Consider the following 21,365-nt stretch of genomic DNA (forward strand, 5'->3'; position numbering starts at 1 on the left):
ACCCTAGTGCAATAAGATGGGCTCTTGATTTCACAATCTATGATCTGGCACTTTATTATTTACCTCGCTGCACTTTCTCTGTAGCTGTTACACTTTATTCTGCATTGTTAGTGTTTTACCTTATTCTACCTCAATGCACTGTGTAATGATCTGACCTGCATTAACACTATGCATGACAAGATTTTCACTGAATCTCTGTGCATAGGACAATAATAATCCAATTCAAAACGGTCCTGTGGGCACATTTATCAAACCATTGGATAGTTTCCCTACTAATACACTACCACACCCTTAATTCACATTGCTCTCAGCGTTACACAGCACAGATCAGAATCAGAATCAGAACCAGGTTTAATATCAACGGAATACGTTGTGAAATTTGTTGTCTTTTCGGCAGCAATTAAGTAGCGCAAAAGATAGAAATAAAAATGTAGTGAGGCAGTGTTCATGGGTTCAATCTCCATTCAGAAATCTGATGGCAGAGGGGAAGAAGCTGTTCCTGAATTATTGAGCTTGTGCCTTCAGGCTCCTGTACCTCCTCCCTGATGGTGGCAACGAGAAGAGGGAATAACTTGGGAGATGGGGGCCCTTAATGATGGATGGCGACTTTCTGAGGCGTCACTTCTTGGAGATGTCCTGGATGCAACAGAGGCTAGTGCCCATGATGGAGATGACTAAGTTTACAACTCTCTGCAGCTTGTTTCGATCCTGTGCAGTAGCCCCGCCATACCTTACCAGATGGTGATGCAGCCAGTTAGAATGCTCTCCACGGTACATCAGTAGAAATTTGAGAGTTTCTTTGGTGACATACCAAACCTCCTCAAACTCCTAATGAAATATAGCCACTGTCATGCCTTCTTTGTAGTTGCATCGATATGTCGGGTCCAGGATAGATCCTAAGAGATATTGACACCAAAGAACTTGAAATTGTTCACCCTTTGATCTCTCTATGAGGATTGGTGTGTGTTCCATTGTCTTACCCCTTCTGAAGTCCACAATCAGTCCTTTGGTCTTAGTGGCATTGAATGGTGCAGTACTGTAGCATTTAGCGTAACCCTTTACAGAGAGGGAATCAATTCCCACCACCGTTTGCAAGGAATTTGTACGTTCTCCCTGTGACCACAAGGATTTCATCCATGTGTTCATTCCAAAGATGTATGGGTTAGGGTTAGTATGTTAGTATTTTGGCACCAGAAATATGGCAACATTTGCAGGATCTTCCTAGCACATCCTCAATGCAAACAATGCCTTTCAATGTTTCAGTTTACAGGTACAGTGAAGGAAATTTTCTCATCAACCTGGCGACTTCAAAGGGATCTTGGGAAGTGAGGAACTCAGTCTGTCAGGCAGCATCTATAGAGAGGAATAACGAGTCAATTTTTCAACACTTTATTCCACTCCTGATGAAGGGTCTTGGCCCGAAATGTTGACTGTTTATTCCCCTCCATAGATACAGCCTGGCCTGCTGTGTTCCTCCAGCACTTTGTGTGTGTTACTCTGGATTTCCAGTGTCGGCAGAAACTCTTGTGTTTGGGAAATGATGTCTTGGTTTGCAAAAGGAGAAGTGGGAATGGAGCCTGATGTGCAAAGAGAGGGGTCAGGGAGTGGACTGGGCTGGGAGCTCAGTAGCCAGCATCCACTGAGTCAGTTGTCAGACCATCAGGATTTCCTGACTGTTGGATAGGAGACAACAAGAAAAGAATTAGGCCATTTGGCCCATCAAATGTGCTCTGCCATTTCATCATGGCTGGTTTATTGCCCCTCTCAACTTCACTCTCTTGTCTTCTCCCTGTAACCTTTAACACCCTTGCTAATCAAGAATTTAGCCACCTCTGCCTTAAATATACCCAAAGACTTGGCCTGCGCAGATGGTTAGATCAGGATTATCAGCGTCTTACTGTACTTGGGCAAGCTTGGTCACACAGAGGGTCAGTAAAGACTTTTTCTGAATTATTCATTTTTCAGGATCAGGACATCACTCGTAACACCAGCATTTATTGTCCATCCCTACTCTCCGCTTTAGATCTAATTGGTTTGCTTGGCCAAATCCGAGTGCAACGAAGAGGGCACTTTTTTTGTCCTTCTCTTATTGTAATTAATAGTTTTTTATGTGCTGCGATGTACTGCTGCTGCAAAACACTAATTTCCTGACATATGCCAGGGACAATAAACCTGATTCTGATTCTGATTCAGAATACGATGACTACTTCTATGTGACAAGAGCAGAGGCATGGTGGAAAGGGACTAATTGGTCTTTCAATGAGCTGGCACAAATGCAATGGGCTGAATGGTCTCCTGTTTGGTGTCACTCAGCAATTCTGCGCTGGTTCACTGCCTTCCACCATGCTTTCTCTGCATATGAGTGGCTTTAATTCTACGCATAGGAAACAATTGAGGGTTTGGGAGATTGGCAGATGGATTACATTACAGCCTCAGGTCACAGGTCAACGATACAAACAGTGATCCAGCAGTTCCTGTGAGATGCTGGCCTGTGTCCCATTCTGCTGAATGGATTCTGACTCCTTGGTCCTGACTGGTCCCTTACACAGCTCCCCCATTAATCAGACCCCTTTCCCTCCCTCAGCTCAATCAACGCATCTCTGCTGGAGCTCAAGGTCATGCAAATATTCAGGAGTTCATGCATGTCAAGTTGATGGATGGATTTTCACCTTTGCTCCACCAGCCCTTGTATTCAGAGCTGCAGACTGAAACCTGCAGTTTTCATAAGATCTTATCAGATGTTCAACAAATTGAACCATTTGGGTCACTGGTTATTCTATCTTTGTTGTGCTCAGAGCCAAAAAAGGCACAGAGGGTCCTGTGAGGTGCAGGACAGAAAAATGGGCCATGCAAAGCTGGCATTCAGGCCAAAACAAGCACAGAGAGTCCTGTGAGTGTGCAGGACAGAGAAATGGGCCTTGCAGAACTGGCATTCAGGCCAAAAAAAGCAAACCAACTAGCTAATCTAAATTTTGAGCAAAATAGCATTGATTACTGATGACCCAGTTGTGACTCAGTGCCTTAAATTGCCCATATGTACAAATACATTCCTCCATGCACAGACACATCCAAACTTACATAAGTACATACACATTAGAATGTACACAAGTCTACATGCACACATTAAAACACGCACATACAAACATATGTACACAGCTACACAATACACATTCAACCACACATTTACATACTCATGTATACACACAGACTCAAGCACTCATAAAAACACGCACACATTCAATAGAGTCAAAGAGCACTACAGAGCAGAAACAGTCCCTTCAGCCCATCTAGTCTGTGCCAAACTGGTATTCTGCCCTGTCTCATTAACCCACGCCTGGATCATAGCCCTTGATACCCTCCCATTCAGGTATCTATCTAAACTTCTCTTGCGGACTGCTGCCAGTACATTCTCAGGCTGTGTTGGTTGTTGAGGCAAACGACGTACTTCACTGTGTGTTCCGATGCATGTGTGACAAATAATGAATCTGAATCTGTATTTGGATCTCAATGTCAATGGTTCTTGTTGTTCTTCCCTGGGAGGACCTGGCCTCTGAGACAGAGGGAAGTGGGTCCGGGATCCACTGCAGACTCCTGAGCACAGATGCACCACTCTGATACTGAGGAGAAGTCACACTGTTTTGATAGTGCTGCCTCTTAGAGGTAAAACATCCCACAGTATTTTCTCACTAAGAGCAGGGAAGTTCTTTATTAAAGGCAGGGAGAAAAAGAAACCTTCAGCATGTTTAAAAAGTCCTTGGATGTGCACTTGAAAGCTGTCACTGTGGGTCCAGTACCACTTTCTTAGACATTTGTGCAGATTTGGCTTGTCACCTAAAACTTTGACAAATTTCTATAGATATGCAGTGTTGTGTCTTTAATATTAGAGTAATATTTGAATAATATTGTAAATTTATTGTTTGATTAAGCATTCATTGTTGGTTACATATTACGTTATGCATTATACGTAAAAGTACGTAAATGGCATACAATATCATGCCACCACGCCATACATCCATGCTTAAAGTAAAAATGAGGTTGGACTCACATTCTGGACTTCGTGTTTTTCTTTTAAATTGGTTTTATGTTTTGTAGTTACAAAATGTAACTGAAAATATCCTAACTGCTTGCATCATGGCCTGGTATGGAAACACCAATGCCCAGAAATGGAAAAAAATGCCACAAAGTGGTGAGCACAGCCCAGTCTATCACAGGCGAAGCCCTCTCCACTATTGAACATACTTACATGGAGCGCTGCCACAAGAAATCAGCATCCATCATCCAGGCCATGCTCTCTCCTCGTTACTACCAGCAGTCAGGAGATACAGGAACCTTAGGTCCCACTCCACCAGGCTTAGGAACAGTTATTACTCTACAGCCATCAGGCTTTTGAACCTTAAGACTGAACTGATTCCCCAACCTACAGGATCACTTTTAATAACTCTGCAACTCATGTTCTCAGCATTACTTATATTTATATATACCTAACTGGTCCGTCCTTGTCCCACTCCCATCAGGGAGGAGGCTGCTTGGCATCCACGCCGGGATCACTAAACTCAAGAACAGTTATTTTCCCCAAGCAGTGAGGCTGATCAACACCTCGCCCCCACTAACCCACTCCATTTCTACTTTATCATTTCCTGTCAGTCACCTTAATGTACAGACACTCCTGTGCATTGTCACTTTATGGACATACAATCAATCTATGTATATAAGCTATCTTATCTATTTGTATTTATTGTGTTTTTTTGTGCTGCATTGGATCTGCAGTAGCAACTATTTAGTTCTCCTTTACACTTATGTACTGGAAATGATGGTAAACAATCTTGAATCTTGAATCTAGGGATAGTATTATTCAGGTGCCTTGCCGTTTGGCGTGGGTGATCACTTCTCTCCATCCATCACAGTCCCTGACCCTCTGAATTGTAGTTGTTGCCTCCCCTGTTTCTAACCATGATGTTATTCCATCTGTCATTTTCATTTTCTATCTTCCTCTGCTAATTTTTCTTTCCAGCTTTCCAGTTGTAACTAAATGTTCTAATGTCTCTCTTCGCATGATGTGTCCAAGGAATTTTGATTGCTGTTTTCTGATTTTTATAGGTAACGCACGTTTTGTTTTCGTTCTCTGTAGAACTTCTTCGTTGGTTATCCTGTCCGTATATGATATGCATAGCATTCTTCTGAGGAACCACATCTCTGCTGCATTGATTCTTTTTGCCATTGCATTTGTGATGGTCCATGACTCGCAGCCATACATCAATAGATTAGATTAGATTATGAGGACACTTAGTCCTCATTTATTGTCATTTAGAAATGCATGCATTAAAAAATGATACAATGTTCCTCCAGAGTGATATCACAAAAAAACAGGACAAACCAAAGACTAACACTGACAAGACCACATAATTATAACATATAGTTACAGCAGTGCTAAACAATACCATAATTTGATAAAGAGCAGACCATGGGAACGGTAAAAAAAAAGTCTCAAAGTTCGGATCGACTCCCGACAGTCCTGATAGCAGGCAGGAGAAGGGAGAAACTCTCTCTACCATAAACCTCCAGGCACCTACAACTGTCGATGCATTAGAAGCACTCAACCACAGCCGACACTGAGTCCATCTGAAAACTTCGAGCCTCCAACCAGCCCTTCGACACTGAGCACCGAGCACCATCTCTGCCGAGCACTTTGACTCCGTCCCGGCCGCCAAGCAACAAGCAAAGCCAAGGACTCGAGGCCTTCCCCTCCAGAGATTCAGGATCACACAGTAACAACGGCAGCGAAAAAGGCATTTCAGAAGTTTCTCCAGATGTTCCTCCGTTCTCTCACGTCTGTCTTCATCAAATCAGGATTGTGCACGGCATCCTATTGACAAATAACAGATATCGTTCACCGGAGTGGCCGTGCAAGCTGCGTCGTGCCGCCATCTTCTCCTCCTCCAAGGTAAGAACTTATAGGAAGAATGTAGCAGCTGAGAGTTCTAAGGCGGTTGTCAATTGCTATTTTCTTGTTCGTTAGGATGTTTCTTATTTCTGTAAATGCTGTTCTTGCCATTGCTATTCTTGCTTTTAGGTCTGCTTCGCATTTGCCATCAGATGTTACCCATGATCCAAGGTACTTGAAGTTGTGAACTTGTTTCAGGATTTCATTTCCCAATACGATCCTACAGTTTGGGATATCAGGTTTCTTTGATGTTACCATCACTTCAGTCTTCTTTTTGTTTAAGGTTAGGCCAAGTCTTTTGCTCTCTGTGTTGATGGTAGATAGTAGTTTCTGTAAATTTACTTCACTGTTTGCTATCAGTACTGAATCATCCGCATAGCGGAGGTTGTTGATATTGTATCCTCTATACTTATTCCAGGTAGGTCTTGTATGGTTCTCATGATGTTTTCACTGTACAGGGAGAACAGGTCTGGTGATAGAATACAGCCCTGTCTGACTCCTCGCTTTGTTGGCTGATATTCACCGATCTCGTTGTCTATCTGTATGGCTGCACTTTGTTGCCAGTAGAGATTCCTGATTATTCTTAGATCTTTTCCGGGATAGTAGATAGAGACATATTTAGAGGACACCGGAACTGAACTCTGAACTCTGATGCTCCAAGCTGTAATAGTGTTGCATTAACCTTGGTGCCCATGGTATCTGGTTAATTGCACATTTTGGGAGTTTGCTTTGCCGAAAATGGCTATAAGAAAACCTGCCCCAGAGGGGAGGTTGAGAATCGGGCATATTTATTATGAGAAATACTTGAGTGATTAACCAGAATGAATCAAAGTAAACTCGTTCCATTTGTACTGCACAGTGTCTCTACTGATTCACATCATTCAGCACATTTGCTGTCTTTATTACCTTGGTAAAGTGAGAGCTGTTTCTAAGTCCAGATCTCAGTGTGTATTATAGTCAGGGCTTTGCAGTGGATATTTCAGCTGGTTTTTGCTTGTTTAACTAAGGGCTATTTTTATCCACTAAGCCGGACTGATACTCCCACTGCCAATTGACTAATGATTTACAGGATGGCTGGAATAAACTGTGCAGATGAGAGGTCTCGCTGGATCCCTAAGAGTGTGTCTGCCAGGGCAAAGCTGAGTTTAATGTGAATTGCTAAAGGACCATATCTGTATGGTGCTGTCTAAACAGATTCAAGATTGTTTCATAACATTTCCTGTACACAAGTGTAAAGGAGAATAAATAATTGTTACTCCGGATCTGATAGAGCACAAATAAAACACAATAAGATAAGGAACGCAATAATAATGAAAAAAAACACAACACAAATAAGTACGTAGTTAAATTCGCAAACACAAGGAATTCTGCAGATGCTGGAAATTCAAGCAACACACATAAAAGTTGCTGGTGAAAGTAGCAGGCCAGGCAGCATCTCTAGGAAGAGGTACAGTCGATGTTTCGGGCCGAGATCCTTTGTCAGGACTAACTGAAAGAAGAGCTAGTAAGAGATTTGAAAGTTGAAAGTGGGAAGGGGAGGGGGAGATCCGAAATGATAGAAGACAGGAGTTAAATTGATTGTATTTCCATAAAGTGATGCTAGGTAGAGGAGTGTCAGTACATTAGGGTGACTGAAAGGAAATGATAAGGTCGTGGTGGTTGGGAGTGTGGAGGGGTGGGTTAGTGGGTAGAGGTGGAGATCAGCCTTACTGCTTGGGGAAAGTACAGTAACTGTTTTTGAGTCTGCTGGTCCTGGAGTGGATGCTAAGTAGCCTCCTCCTTAATGTTTGATTAGTGACAAGATCTTAGGCAGGCAGTGCTCACTTGATGGACCAATCTCCCTGACTTCCAGGTGATGTTACTTACATGGAGCTCTGAACTCCAGAAACGTCCTGTCCTCTGGTGCTGACTATGTGAAGTTTGCCTGTTTTCCTTCTGAACATCCTCCGGGTGCTCAGCTTCCCAAAAGCAGAGGGCAGTGAACCTGTGGATTTCGTTGCTACAGACCATAAGCCCATAAGATGTAGGAGCAGAATTAGGCCATTCGGCCCATTGAGTCTGCTCTGCCACTCCATAATGGCTGATTTATTATCTCTCTTAGCCCTATTCTCTGGCCTTCTCCCAGTAACCTTTGAAGCCCTTACTAATCAAGAAATTGTGAACCCCTGCTTTAAAAATACCCAATGACTTCACCTCCACAGTTGCCTGTGGCAATAAGTTTCACAGATTCACCACTCTCTGGCTAAAAAAATTCCTCCTCATCTCTGTTATAGAGGGACACCCCTCTATTCTGAGGCTGTGTCCTTTGGAACTAGACTCCACCACCACAGGAAACATCCTCTCCACATCCACTCTATCTAGGCTTTTCCATAAGACCATAAGACCATAAGACAAAGGAGCAGCAGTCGACCATTCAGCCCATCGAGTCTGCTCCGCCATTTTATCATGAGCTGATCCATTCCCCCATTTAGTCCCACTCCCCCGCCTTCTCACCATAACCTCTGATGCCCTGGCTACTCAGATACCTATCAATCTCTGCCTTAAATACACCCAATGACTTGGCCTCCACTGCCACCCGTGGCAACAAATTCCATAGATTCACCACCCTCTGGCTAAAAAAATTTCTTCGCATCTCTGTTCTAATTGGGTGCCTTTCAATCCTTAAGTCACGCCCTCTCGTACTAGACTCCCCCATCATGGGAAACAACTTTGCCACATCCATTCTGTCCATGCCTTTCAACATTCGAAATGTTTCTATGAGGTCCCCCCTCATTCTTCTAAACTCCAAGGAATACAGTCCAAGAGCGGACAAATGTTCCTCATATGTTAACCCTCTCATTCCCGGAATCATTCTAGTGAATCTTCTCTGTACCCTGTCCAATGTCAGCACATCCTTTCTTAAATAAGGAGACCAAAACTGCCCAGAGTACTCCAAGTGAGGTCTCACCAGCGCCTTATAGAGCCTCAACATCACATCCCTGCTCCTATACTCTATTCCTCTAGAAATGAATGCCAACATTGCATTTGCCTTCTTCATCACAGACTCAACCTGGAGGTTAACCTTAAGGGTATCCTGCACGAGGACTCCCAAGTCCTGTTGCATCTCAGAACTTAGAATTCTCTCCTCATTTAAATAATAGTCTGCCCATTTATTTCTTCTGCCAAAGTGCATAACCATACACTTTCCAACATTGTATTTCATTTGCCACTTCTTTGGCCATTCTTCCAATCTATCCAAGTCTCTCTGCAGATTCTCTGTTTCCTCAGCACTACCAGCCCCTCCACCTATCTTCGTATCATCAGCAAACTTAGCCACAAAGCCATCTATTCCATAATCCAAATTGTTGATGTACAATGTAAAAAGAAGCGGCCCCAACACAGACCCCTGTGGAACACCACTGGTAACCGGCAGCCAAACAGAATAGGATCCCTTTATTCCCACTCTCTGTTTCCTGCCAATCAGCCAACGCCCTATCAACGTTTGTAACTTTCTTATTTTGTTAAGCAGCCTCATGTGTGGCACCTTGTCAAAGGCCTTCTGAAGATCCAAATATACAACATCCACTGCATCTCCCTTGTCTAGCCTACTTGTAATTTCCTCAAAAAATTGTAATAAGTTTGTCAGGCAGGATTTTCCTTTAAGGAAACCATGCTGAGATCTGCCTATCTTGTCATATGCCATATCTTGTCCTGTTGGTATGGAAGTTGCCCTGTCCAAGACCGAAAGAAGCTGCAGAAGATTGTGAACACGGCACAGCACATCACACAAACCAATCTTCAGTCCTTGGACTCACTTTATACCGCACACTGTCGGAGCAGTGCTGCCAGGATAATCAAGGACACGACCCAGCCAGCCAACACAATTTTTGTTCCTCTTCCCTTCGGGAGAAGGCTCAGGAGCTTGAAGACTCGTACGGCCAGATTTGGGAACAGCTTCTTTCCAACTGTGATAAGACTGCTGAATGGATCCTGAACCGGATCTGGCCGTACCCTTCAAATATCTGGACCTGCCTCTGGGTTTTTTTGCACTATCTTACTTTCCATTTTTCTATTTTCTATTTGTGATTTATAATTTAAATTTTTAATCTTTACTAATTTTTACTATTTTTAATATTTAATATTTGTAATCCAGGGAGTAGGAAGTGCAGAATCAAATATCGCTGGGATGATTGTATGTTCTAGTATCAATTGTTTGGCGACAATGAAGTATAAAGAATAAAGTATATGCCTCCAGGTACTCCGTAACCTCATCCTTGACAATCGATTCCAACAACTTCCCAACCACCGATGTCAAGCTAACAGGTTTATAATTTCCTTTTTGCTTCCTTGCCCCCTTCTTAAATAGCAGAGTGACATTTGCAATCTTCCAGTCCTCTGGAACCATGCCAGAATCTATCAACTTTTGAAAGATCATCACTAATGCCTCCACAATCTCCACAGCTACTTTCTTCAGAACACGAGGGTGCATTCCATCTGGTCCAGGAGATTTATCTACCTTTAGACTATTCAGCTTCCTGAATACTTGTCGTAATTGTGACTGCGCACACTTCTCTTCCCTGCCACACTTGAGTGTCCGGTATACTGCTGATGTCTTCCTCAGTGAAGACTGATGCAAAATACTCGTTCATTTCCTCCATGATCTCCTTATCTCCCATTACAATTTCTCCAGCATCATTTTCTATCGGTCTACTCTCACCTGTCTTTTACTCTTAATATACTTGAAAAAGCTTTTAGTATCCTCTTTGATATTACTTGCTAGCTTCCTTTCATAGTTAATCTTTTCCCTCTTAATGACCTTCTTAGTTTCCTTTTGTAAGCTTTTAAAAACTTCCCAATCCTCTGTCTTCCCACTAATTTTTGCTTCCTTATATGCCCTCTCCTTTGCTTTAACTTTGGCTTTGACTTCTCTTGTCAGCCACGGTTGTATCCTTTTTCCATTTGAAAATCTCTTCTTTTTTGGAATATACCTGTCTTGCACCTTCCTCATTTCTCGCATAAACTCCAGCCACTGCTGCTCTGCCGTCCTTCCTGCCAGTGTCCCTTTCCAGTCAACTTTGGCCAGTTCCTCTCTCAAGCCACTATAATTTCCTTTACTCCACTGAAATACCGACACATCAGATTTTGGCTTCTCTTCCTCAAATTTCACAGTGAACTCAATCATGTTATGATCACTGCCTCCTAAGGGTTCCTTCACCTCAATCTCTCTAATCACCTCTGGTTCATTACACAATACCCAATCCAGTACAGCCGATCCCCCAGTGGGCTCAACAACAAGCTGTTCTAAAAAGCCATCTCGCAGACATTCTACAAATTCTCTCTTGAGATCCAGTGCCAACCTAATTTTCCCAATCCACTCACATGTTAAAATCCCCCACAATGATCATAACACTGCCCTTCTGACAAGCCTTTTCTATTTCCTGTTGTAATTTGTAGTCCACATCACTGCAGCTGTTTGGAGGCCTGTATATAACTGCCATCAGGGTCCTTTTACCCCTGTAATTTCTTAGCTCAACCCATAAAGATTCTGCATCTTCCGATCCTATGTCACCTCTTTCTAATGATTTAACATCATTTCTTACCAATAAAGCCACACCTCCCCCTCTGCCTACCTTCCTATCCTTCCGATACACCATGTATCCTTGGACGTTCAGCTCCCAGAGACATGCATCCTTTAGCCATGTCTCAGTGATGGCCACAATATCATACCTGCCAATCTGTAGTTGTACGACAAGATCATCCACCTTATTCCTCATGTTGCGTGCATTTAAGTATAACACCTTAAGACCAGTATTTGGTACTTTTTGCTTTGATTGCACTGCAACTCATCCCAATGGCTACAAATTTGCCCCATCACCTGCCTGTCTTTCCTGACATCTTTACTGCTCACTATCTTAGATTTATTTCTGTTTTCCCCTTCCTCCGCACTATCATTCCGGTTCCCATCCCCCTGCCAAATTAATCTAACCCCTCCCTACCTGCTCTATTAAACTTTCCCATCATGATATTGGTCCCCTTCGGGTTCAGGTGTAACCTATCCATTTTGAACAGGTCATACTTCCCCCAGAAGAGATCCTAATGATCCAAGAATCTGAAGCCCTGCCCCCTGCACCAGTCTCTCAGCCACGCATTCATCTGCCTGATCCTACTATTCTTGCCCTCGCTAGCACGTGGCACAGGTAGCAATCCTGAGATTACTACCTTGGAGGTCCTGCTTCTCAGCTTCCTTCTTAACTCCCGGAAATCTCTCTTTGGGACCTCCTCCTTTGTCCTATCTATGTCATTGGTACCAACATGTACCAAGACAACTGGCTGCTCGCCCTCTCCCTTCAGAATATTCTGGACCCGATCTGAGACATCCCGTACCCTGAGACTTCCCCCAGAGACCTGGGGAGGCCAAATCATTGGATTGGTTTAAAGTGGAGGGTGCATAGACAGTGTAATGCTATTATGTCATCTGCGTTCTGTGTCAGTTCCGTTGCTGTCTGTAAGGAGTTCGTACATTCTCCATGTGACTGGATTGGTTTTTTTGGGTGCTCCAGTTTCCTCCCACATTCCAAAGATGTACCAGTTATGGTTTGTAAGCTGTGGGGATGATAGTTTGGCATCAGAAGGGCAGTGACATTTGCAGGCTGGCTCCAACACAACCTTGCTCCTTGATGCAAATGACTGCATATTGTTTTTTCACTGTATGGTTTGATGTTTCAATGTACGTGTGACAAATAAAGCTAATCCTTCTTTTTAATCTTTGATAGGTTCTTGATTAGTCAGGGTATCAAAAGCTACAGTGAGAAGGCAGGAGAATGGGGCTGAGAGGGAGAAAACCAGCCATGGCCGTATGGTGGAGCAGGTTCAAGGGTCTAAATTCTGCTCCCGTCTCTTGTGGTCTTACAGCCGTATGTGCTGGGAGGAGAATTGGCCTCTGCACTATCATGAGTCTCCAGTTAGGTGGGTGACAGGAGAATAAGAGGGGGAAGGACAGTTGACGGGGATTTGAGAGTAACATTGAGGGATCAGTGTAAAATTGGTGGTTGAAGATTAGCTTTATTTGTCACGTGTTTCAAAACATTGAAACATACAGTAAAACACGTCATTGTGTCAACCAACACAGTCCAAGGATGTGCTGGGGGCAGCCCACAAAGTGTCGCCATGCTTCTGGCGCCAATGTAGCATGCCCACAACTCACTAACCCTAATCTGCACATCTTTAGAATGTGGGAGGAAACCAGAGCACCCGGAGGAAACCCATGCCATCACGGAGAGAATGTACACTGTTTAATCATGGCTGATCCTTTTACCCCTCCTCAGCCCCGTCCTTCTCCCTGTAACTTTTGATGCTGTGTCCAATCAAGGACCTATCAATCTCTGCCTTAAGTAAACCCAACGACCTGGCCTCCACAGCTGCCTGTGGTAATAAATTCCACAAATTCATCACCTTCTAGCTAAAGAAATTTCTCCACATCTCTGTTTTAAATGGATCCCTCTATCCTGAGGCTGTGCCCTCTTGTCCTAGACTCTTTTCCATATCTATTCTGTCAAGGCCTTTCAATATTTGAAAAGTTTCAATCAGATCCCCCCTTAATCTTCTAAATTCCAGCGAGTGCAGACCCACAACTATCAAACATTCCTCATATGATAATCCTTTCATTCCTGGAATCATCCTTGTGAACATCCTCTGAACCCTCTCCAATGCCAGCACATCTTCTCTTAGATGAGGGGCCCAAAACTGTTCACGATACTCAAGGTGAAGCCACATCAGTGCCTTGTAAAGCTTCAGCATCACATCCTTGCTCTTGTATTCTAGACCTCTTGAAATGAATGCTAACATTATTTTTAAACTACGATTGCTGGGGGGTGGGAACTGAACTGAAGAGATGGAGGAAGAGGCTGTTGACTCACAAATAGAGAAAGCTCAGAGACAGTGTGATAGGGAGGATAGGCAGGTGATCAAGAAGGGATATGCTCAGACTGATGGTTTGAGATGTATCTATTTTAATGCAAGAAGCATCATGAACAAAGTGGATGAGCTTGGAGCGTGAATCAGTACTTGGAGCTATGATGTTGTGGCCATTACAGAGACTTGGATGGCTCAGGGGCAGGAATGGTTACTTAGAGGGCCAGGCTTTAGATGTTTCAGAAAGGACAGGGAGGGAGGCAAAAGAGGTGGGGTGTGACACTGCTGATCAGAGATTGTGTCACTGCTGCAGAAAAGGAGGAAGACATGGAGGGATTGTCTACGGAGTCTCTGTGGCTTATAGACCACCCAATAATAACAAGGACATCGAGGAGCAGATAGGGAGACAGATTCTGGAAAGGTGTAATAATAACAGGGTTGTCGTGGTGGGAGATTTTAATTTCCCAAATATTGATTGATTCTATCTCCTTTACCATAGCATTGGAGAGGGATAGGAACAGACAAGTTAAGAAAGCGTTTAATTGGAGTAAGGGGAAATATGAGGCTATCAGGCAGGAATTTGGAAGCATAAATTGGGAAACAGATGTTCTCAGGGAAATGTACAGCAAATACGTGCAAATGTTCAGGGGATACTTGCATGGCGTTCTGCATAGCTTTGCTCCAATGAGACAGGGAGGGGATGGTAGGGTACAGGAACCGTGGTGTACAAAGGCTGTTAAAAACCAAGTCAAGAAGAAAAGAAAAGCTTACAAAAGGTTCAAAAAGCTAGGTAATGATAGAGATCTAGAAGATTATAAAGTTAGCAGGACTGAGTTTAAGAATTAAGTTAGGAGAGTCAGAAGGGGCTGGGAGAAGGCCTTGGCAAAGGAAAACCCCAAGGCATTCTACAAGTATGTGAAGAGCAAGAGGATAAGATGTGAGAGAATAGGACCAATCAAGTGTGACAGTGGAAAAGTGTGTATGGAACTGGAGGAGACAGCAGAGATACTTAATGAATACTTTGCTTCAGTATTCACCATGGAAAAGAATCTTGGCGATTGTAGGAATGACTTACAGTGGATTGAAAAGCTTGAGCATTTAGACATTAAGAAAGAGGATGTGCTGGAGCTTTTGGAAAGCATCAAGTTGGCTAAGTCTCTGGGACTGGATGTGCTGTACCCCAGGCTACTGTGGGAGGCGAGGAAGGAGATTGCTGAGCCTCTGGCAATGATCTTTGCATCATCAATGGGGACAGGAGAGGTTCTGGAGGATTGGAGGGTTGCAGATGTTGTTCCCTTATTCAAGAAGAGGGGTAGAGATAGCCCAGGAAATTATAGACCAGTGAGTCTTACTTCAGTGGTTGGTAAGTTGATGGTAAAGATCCAGAGAAGCAGGATTTATGAACATTTGGAGAGGCAAAATATGATTAGGAATAGTCAGCACGGTTTTGTCAAAGGCAGGTCGTGCCTTACGAGCCTGATTGAATTTTTTGAGGATGTGACTAACCATATTGATGAAGGTAGAGCAGTAGATGTAGTGTATATGGATTTCAGCAAGGCATTTGATATGGTACTCCATGCTAGGCTTACTGAAAAAGTAAGGAGGCATGGGATCCAAGGGGACCTTGCTTTGTGGATCCAGAATTGGCTTGCTCACAGAAGGCAAAGAGTGGTTGTAGACAGGTCATATTCTGCATGGAGGTTGGTGACCAGTGGTGTGCCTCAGGGATCTGTTCTGGGATCCCTTCTCTCGTGATTTTTATAAATGACCTGGATGTGGAAGTGGAGGGATGGGTTAGTAAATTTGATGATGGCACAAAGGTTGGAGGTGTTGTGCATAGTGTGAATGGCTGTCAGAGGTTACAGTGGGATGTCGATAGGATGCAAAACTGGACTGAGAAGTGGCGGATGGAGTTCAACCCAGATAAGTGTGAGGTGGTTCATTTTGGTCGGTCAAATATGATGGCAGAATATAGTATTAATGTTAAGACTCTTGGCAGTGTACAGGATCAGAGGGATCTTAGGGTCCGAGTCCATAGGACACTCAAAGCTGCTGCGCAGGTTGACTCTGTGGTTAAGAAGGCATAAGGTGTATTGGCCTTCATCAACCATGGGATTAAGTTTAAGAGCTGAGAGGTAATGTTACAGCTTTATAGGACCCTGGTCAGACCCCACTTGGAGTATCGTGCTCAGTTCTGGCCACCTCACCTCAGGAAGGATGTGGAAACTATAGAAAAGGTGCAGAGGAGATTTACAAGGATGTTGCCTGGATTGGGGGGCATGCCTTATGAGAATAGGTTAAGTGAACTCGACCTTTTCTCCTTGGAGTGACGAAGGATAAGTGGTGACCTGATAGAGGTGTATAAGAAGATGAAAGGCATTGATCATGTAGATAGTCAGAGGCTTTTTCCCAGGGTTGAAACGGCTAACACGAGGGGACACATTTTTAAGGTGCTTGGAAGTAGGTACAGAGGAGAAGTCAGGGGTAAGTTTTTTTTACGCAGAGAGTGGTGAGTGCGTGGAATGGGCCGCCAGCAATGGAGGTGGAGGCGGATAACGATAGGGTCTTTTAAGAGACTCCTGGATAGGTACATGGAGCTTAGAAAAATAGAGGGCTATGGGTAAAGCCTAGGTAATTTCTGAAGTAAGTACATGTTTGGCACAGCATTGTGGGCTGAAGGGCCTGTATTGTGCTGTAGGTTTTCTATGTTTCTCTGTTACTGCATTGCATTTGCCTTCCTCACCATTGACTCCACCTGCAAGTTAACCTTTAGGGTGTTCTGCACAAAGACTCCCAAGTCCCTTTGCATCTCAGATTTTTGGATTTTGTCCCCAATTAGAAAATAGTCTGCACATTTATTTCTACAACCAAAGTGCATGACCGTATACTTTCCAACATTGTATTTGATTTACCACTCTCTTGCCCATTCTCCTAATCTGTCTAAGTCCTTCTGCAATCTACCTATTTCCTCAACACCACCTGCCCCTCCACCAGTCTTTGTATCATCTGCAAACTTGGCAACAAAGCCATCTATTCTACCATCTAAATAATTTATATATGGCATAAAAAGTAGCCCCAACTCCGACCCCTGCATAACACCACTCGTCACTGGCAGCCAACCAGACAAGGATCATTTTATTCCCACTCGCTGCCTCCTACCAATCAGCCAATGCTCTAACTTTGCCAGTAACCTTCCTGTAATACCATGGGCTCTTAACTTGGTAGGTAGCCTTATGTGTGGCACCTTGTCAAAGGCCTCTGAAAGTTCAGATATACAACATACACTGCATCCCCTTTATCTGCCCTGCTATTGTGTTCATTTCTGGTCACCTTGTTGTAGGAAGGATGTGGAAGTCTCAGAGAGGGTACGGAGATTTACCAGAATGCTGGCTGAACGAGAGGGCCTGTCTCAGGAGGATAGGTTGAGTGAACTTGGGCTTTTCTGTTTCAAGTGAAGGAGGATGAGATGTGACTTAATAGAGTTGTACAAGAAGATAAGAGGTATAGATTGAGTTGGCAGCCAGAGACGTTCTCCCAAGGCAGAAATGGCTAAATAGAGGGTCATAATTTTAAGGAGATTGGAGGAAAATATAGGGGGAGGTGTTTTTAACAGAGAGACAGGAACTCCCTGCCAGGGGTGGTGGAGGCAGATATATTAGGGACATTTGAGAAACTCTTAGGTAGACACATAGCTGATAGAAAAATTGAGCACTATGTAGGAAGGGTTAGGTTGATCTTGGAGTACATTAAAAGGTCGGCACAACTTCATGGGCTGAAGGTCCCGTACCGTGTATGTTCTATGTTTTATATAAAATCACACATTTGTGCATGGACACACTCCCAAACAGCTCAGCAGGGTTTCTACCAACACAAGTGGCCAGCCTAGCAAAGGCAGTGTATGGACAAAACCCCTGATGAAGGATGCCTGATGGAGACTTGGGGACATTGTGGATCGTGGCAGGTGAAGAGAGCAAACTCATGGGGGATCCCATGGATCACGGCGGTGATGGAACAGAGACCCACCAGGGATCCCATGGATCACTGCAGATGATGGAACAGAGACCCACCAGGGATCCCACACATCACGGCAGGTGAAGAAGCGGGACTCATTGGGATCTCACAGATGTGGTAGGTGAAGGAATGGGAACTGATTGGTGTCTCGTGGATCATGGCAGGTGAAGGAATGGGAACTGATTGGGATCTCACGGACTGCAGCAGGGGAAGGAATGGGGACTGATTGGCGTCCCACGGACTACAGCAGGTGAAGGAATGGGGACTGACTGGAGTCTCGCGGATCATGGCAGGTGAAGGAATGGGAACTGATTGGAATCTTGCGGACTACAGCGGGGAAGAAATGGGAGCTGATTGGGGTCTCACGGATTATGGCAGGTGAAAGAACGGGAACTGATTGGTGTCTCGCGGATCATGGCAGGTGAAGGAATGGGAACTGATTGGAATCTTGCGGACTACAGCGGGGAAGGAATGGGAACTGATTGGGGTCTCACGGACTACAGCAGGTGAAGGAATGGGGACTGACTGGAGTCTCGCGGATCATGGCAGGTGAAGGAATGGGCTCTCACCGATTCCACTCTTGCATTTTGCTGATCTCGTTAGTTTGGACTATCAGCTGCTTCTCCAGCTTGTTGGTGGAGAGGGAGTTCTCCCAGAGCCGAATCTCCATGCTTGATGTCTGGTTCAAAACCTGTGGAGCAGAGGATACGGGTCAAGATTCAGCTCTGTGGATGGGGAGGGCTAGGGAGGGGGATAGTGTTTGTGGGAGCTGGGGGAGCAGAGAGACAGAGGACGTGGAAAGGGTGGGATGCGGTGGGTATGAGGGTTGAGATGGTAAGGAGGGGCAAATGAAGGCATTGAGGACATGCAATATTGGCGCCAGAAGCAAGACAATACTTGTAGGCTGCCCCCAGAATATCCTTGGACTGTGTTGGTCGCTAATTCAAATGATGCATTTCACTAACATGAGAGATTCTGTAAATACTGGAAATCCAAAGCAATGTTGGAGGAACTCAGCAGGTCTGGTATCTTCTATGGAGACGAACAATTCGTGCTGAGATTCTTCATCAGGTCTTGGCCTGAAACATCAGCTGTCTACTTACTCCTCTCCATAGATGCCACCTGACCTGTTGAGTTTCTCCGGCATTCTGCGTGTGTGTGTTGCTGTAAATTACAGAAATGGGTTCATGGACCATTAGGAGTCTGACAGCGGAGGTACATCTCTCGTTATGTTAGAAACTATGCTACTGTTCCACCCCTTCATCCCACCTCTCCCCAAATCCCTCTTCCACCATGCAAATATCCCTGCACATTTCCTGAAATGGTGGTTCCCCCTCCTCCCCTTTTCAGGAATGCAGGTGGAATTGGAGACCAGAGAACCAACAGGGTCAGGGAGCATTGCCGATCTTTGGCTGGAGTTCACTGAATTCCCACAAGGTCCCATTGGCCCAGTCTCAGCAGAATGTGAAGGCCGGAATGATTAAAGAAGTTACACTAAAGGCAATTGGCTGATGGTGAACTGCAGCAGGGTTCTGTCCTCAATGAATGTAATAGCCTCTATACCTGCAGCTGCCACTAAAGGCACAGCATGGACCGGATTGGTGCTGTTTGATGGTCTGGGCCACATTTCCGAGGATCTCACCTGGTCCCCGAACTCCTCCATCCTGATCAAAAAGGCGTAACAGCGCCTTTATTTCCTGCAGAGCATGAAGAAAGATCACCTCTGTCCCAGGATACTGACGGACTTTTACCGCTGTACCATTGAGAGCATACTCACCAACTGCATCTCAGTGTGGTATGGCAATTGTCCCGTATCGGACCACAAAGCACTGCAGCGTGTGGTGAAAACTGCCCAGGCACCCAATTGACCACTATTGAGAACATCTACCATAAATACTGCCTGCTCAGGGCGAAAAGCATTATCAAGGATGCATCTCACCCTAACCATGGACTTTTCACTCTCCTCCCATCCAGTAGGCGCTACAGGAGCCTCCGTTTCTGGGCCAGCAGGCACAGGAAGAGCTTCTTCCCTGAGGCTGTGACCCTGCTGAACCTCACATCATAGCGCTAAGCAGTATTGCACCCATATTGTACTGTCTCAGTACTTTTATATTTGTGTGCTGTAGCACTTTTTATTTGCAGTTATTTTGTAAATAGCACTATTCTTTGCATTTCTGGTTAGATGCTAATTGCATTTCATTGGCTTTGTATCTGTACTCGGCACAATGACGATAAAGTTGAATCTAATCTAATCTAATCTACTCGCTGGAGTTTAGAAGAACGAGGGTGGATCTCTGTTGAAAATTGAAAGCCCTAGTTATATTGGATGTGAAGAGACTGTTTCCTATAGTGAGTGAGTCTAGGACCCGAGGGCAGCCTTAGAATAGAAGAATATTTATTTAGCACTGAGCAGAGGAGGAATTTCTTTAGCCAGAGGCAGTGAATTCTTTAGCCAGATGGCTGTGGAGGCCAAGTCATTGAATATATTTAAAGCAGAACTTGATAGGTTATTGATTAAACAGGGTGTCAGAGGTTACAGGGAGAAGGCAGGAGAACAAGGTTGAGAGGGAAAATAAATCAGCCATGATTGAATGGCAGAGCAGACTGGCATAATTCTGCTCTTATGTCTTAGGAGTTTGATATTGTCACTGTTATTTACTCTCACTGAAGACACAGCAAGGAGAATCTCAGAATAGAAGGGGGAGGGGTGTAGTTTTGGCCTCAACTCGGCAGAGAACGGAGAGGCTACTCGATGCCTCTGGGGGGATTTCTTGGACATCTTGTATCTAAAGTCCATTCACCCATGACTTCTTTAAATTCAACAGCCAATAAAATTCTGTCCACTCCATTTTCACTACTATCTGTCCTCCAGCCTTCTGCAGGCTAGCGAATTCCTGACTTGCTGAATTCCTCTTGTATGCTCCCTGCACGAAACTCCCAACAACGTGGCAAAGCTCACTTATTCTGAACTCCTGCCAATGAAGAAAATAGTGTCCATCTCCCCAACTCTACTTACAAATCCCCTCTTCTACCTCCCCCTCCTCAACCATCTTCACCTCTCCCTCCCACACATCCACACACTCTTAATGGTTATCTGAGTTGCTTTCACCTTCCTGTCAGCTTGAACCAGTCTGGTCATTTTCCTCTGACCTTTCTCATTAACAAGACGCTTTCACTTACAGAATTGCTGCTTACTGGATATATTTTATTTTTCACACATTGTCTGCAAACTCTAGAGACTGTTGTACATGAAAATCCCAGGAGATCAGCAGTTTCTGAAATACTCAAATCACTCCTTCTGGCACCAACAATCAATCCACAATCAAAGTCAGTTAGATCACATTTTCTCTCCATTTTGATGTTTGGTCTGAACAACAACTGAACCTCTTGACCATGTCTACATGCTTTTATGCATTGAGTTGCTACCACATGATTGGCTGATTAGATATTTGCATTATCGAGCAGGAGCACATTTGTACCTAATAAAATGGCCAATGAGTGTAGATCAGCATAGAAAGTGATG

At 44.3% G+C, this 21,365-nt stretch overlaps 1 protein-coding gene across 2 annotated transcripts in view; it reads right to left on the minus strand.

The window, feature by feature from the left end:
- The window catches only part of angpt4 (angiopoietin 4), a 107,596-nt gene that overhangs the window by 57,361 nt on the left and 28,870 nt on the right, over window positions 1–21,365 (minus strand). For both annotated transcript variants that reach the window (XM_063041025.1, XM_063041026.1), the window contains exon 3: window positions 18,412–18,533. In XM_063041025.1, coding sequence (XP_062897095.1) covers window positions 18,412–18,533 — 122 coding nt within the window. The remainder of the gene's footprint in view (window positions 1–18,411; window positions 18,534–21,365) is intronic.

Source organism: Mobula hypostoma, chromosome 2 (genome assembly GCF_963921235.1).
Source record: "Mobula hypostoma chromosome 2, sMobHyp1.1, whole genome shotgun sequence".
NCBI lineage: Eukaryota > Metazoa > Chordata > Chondrichthyes > Myliobatiformes > Myliobatidae > Mobula > Mobula hypostoma.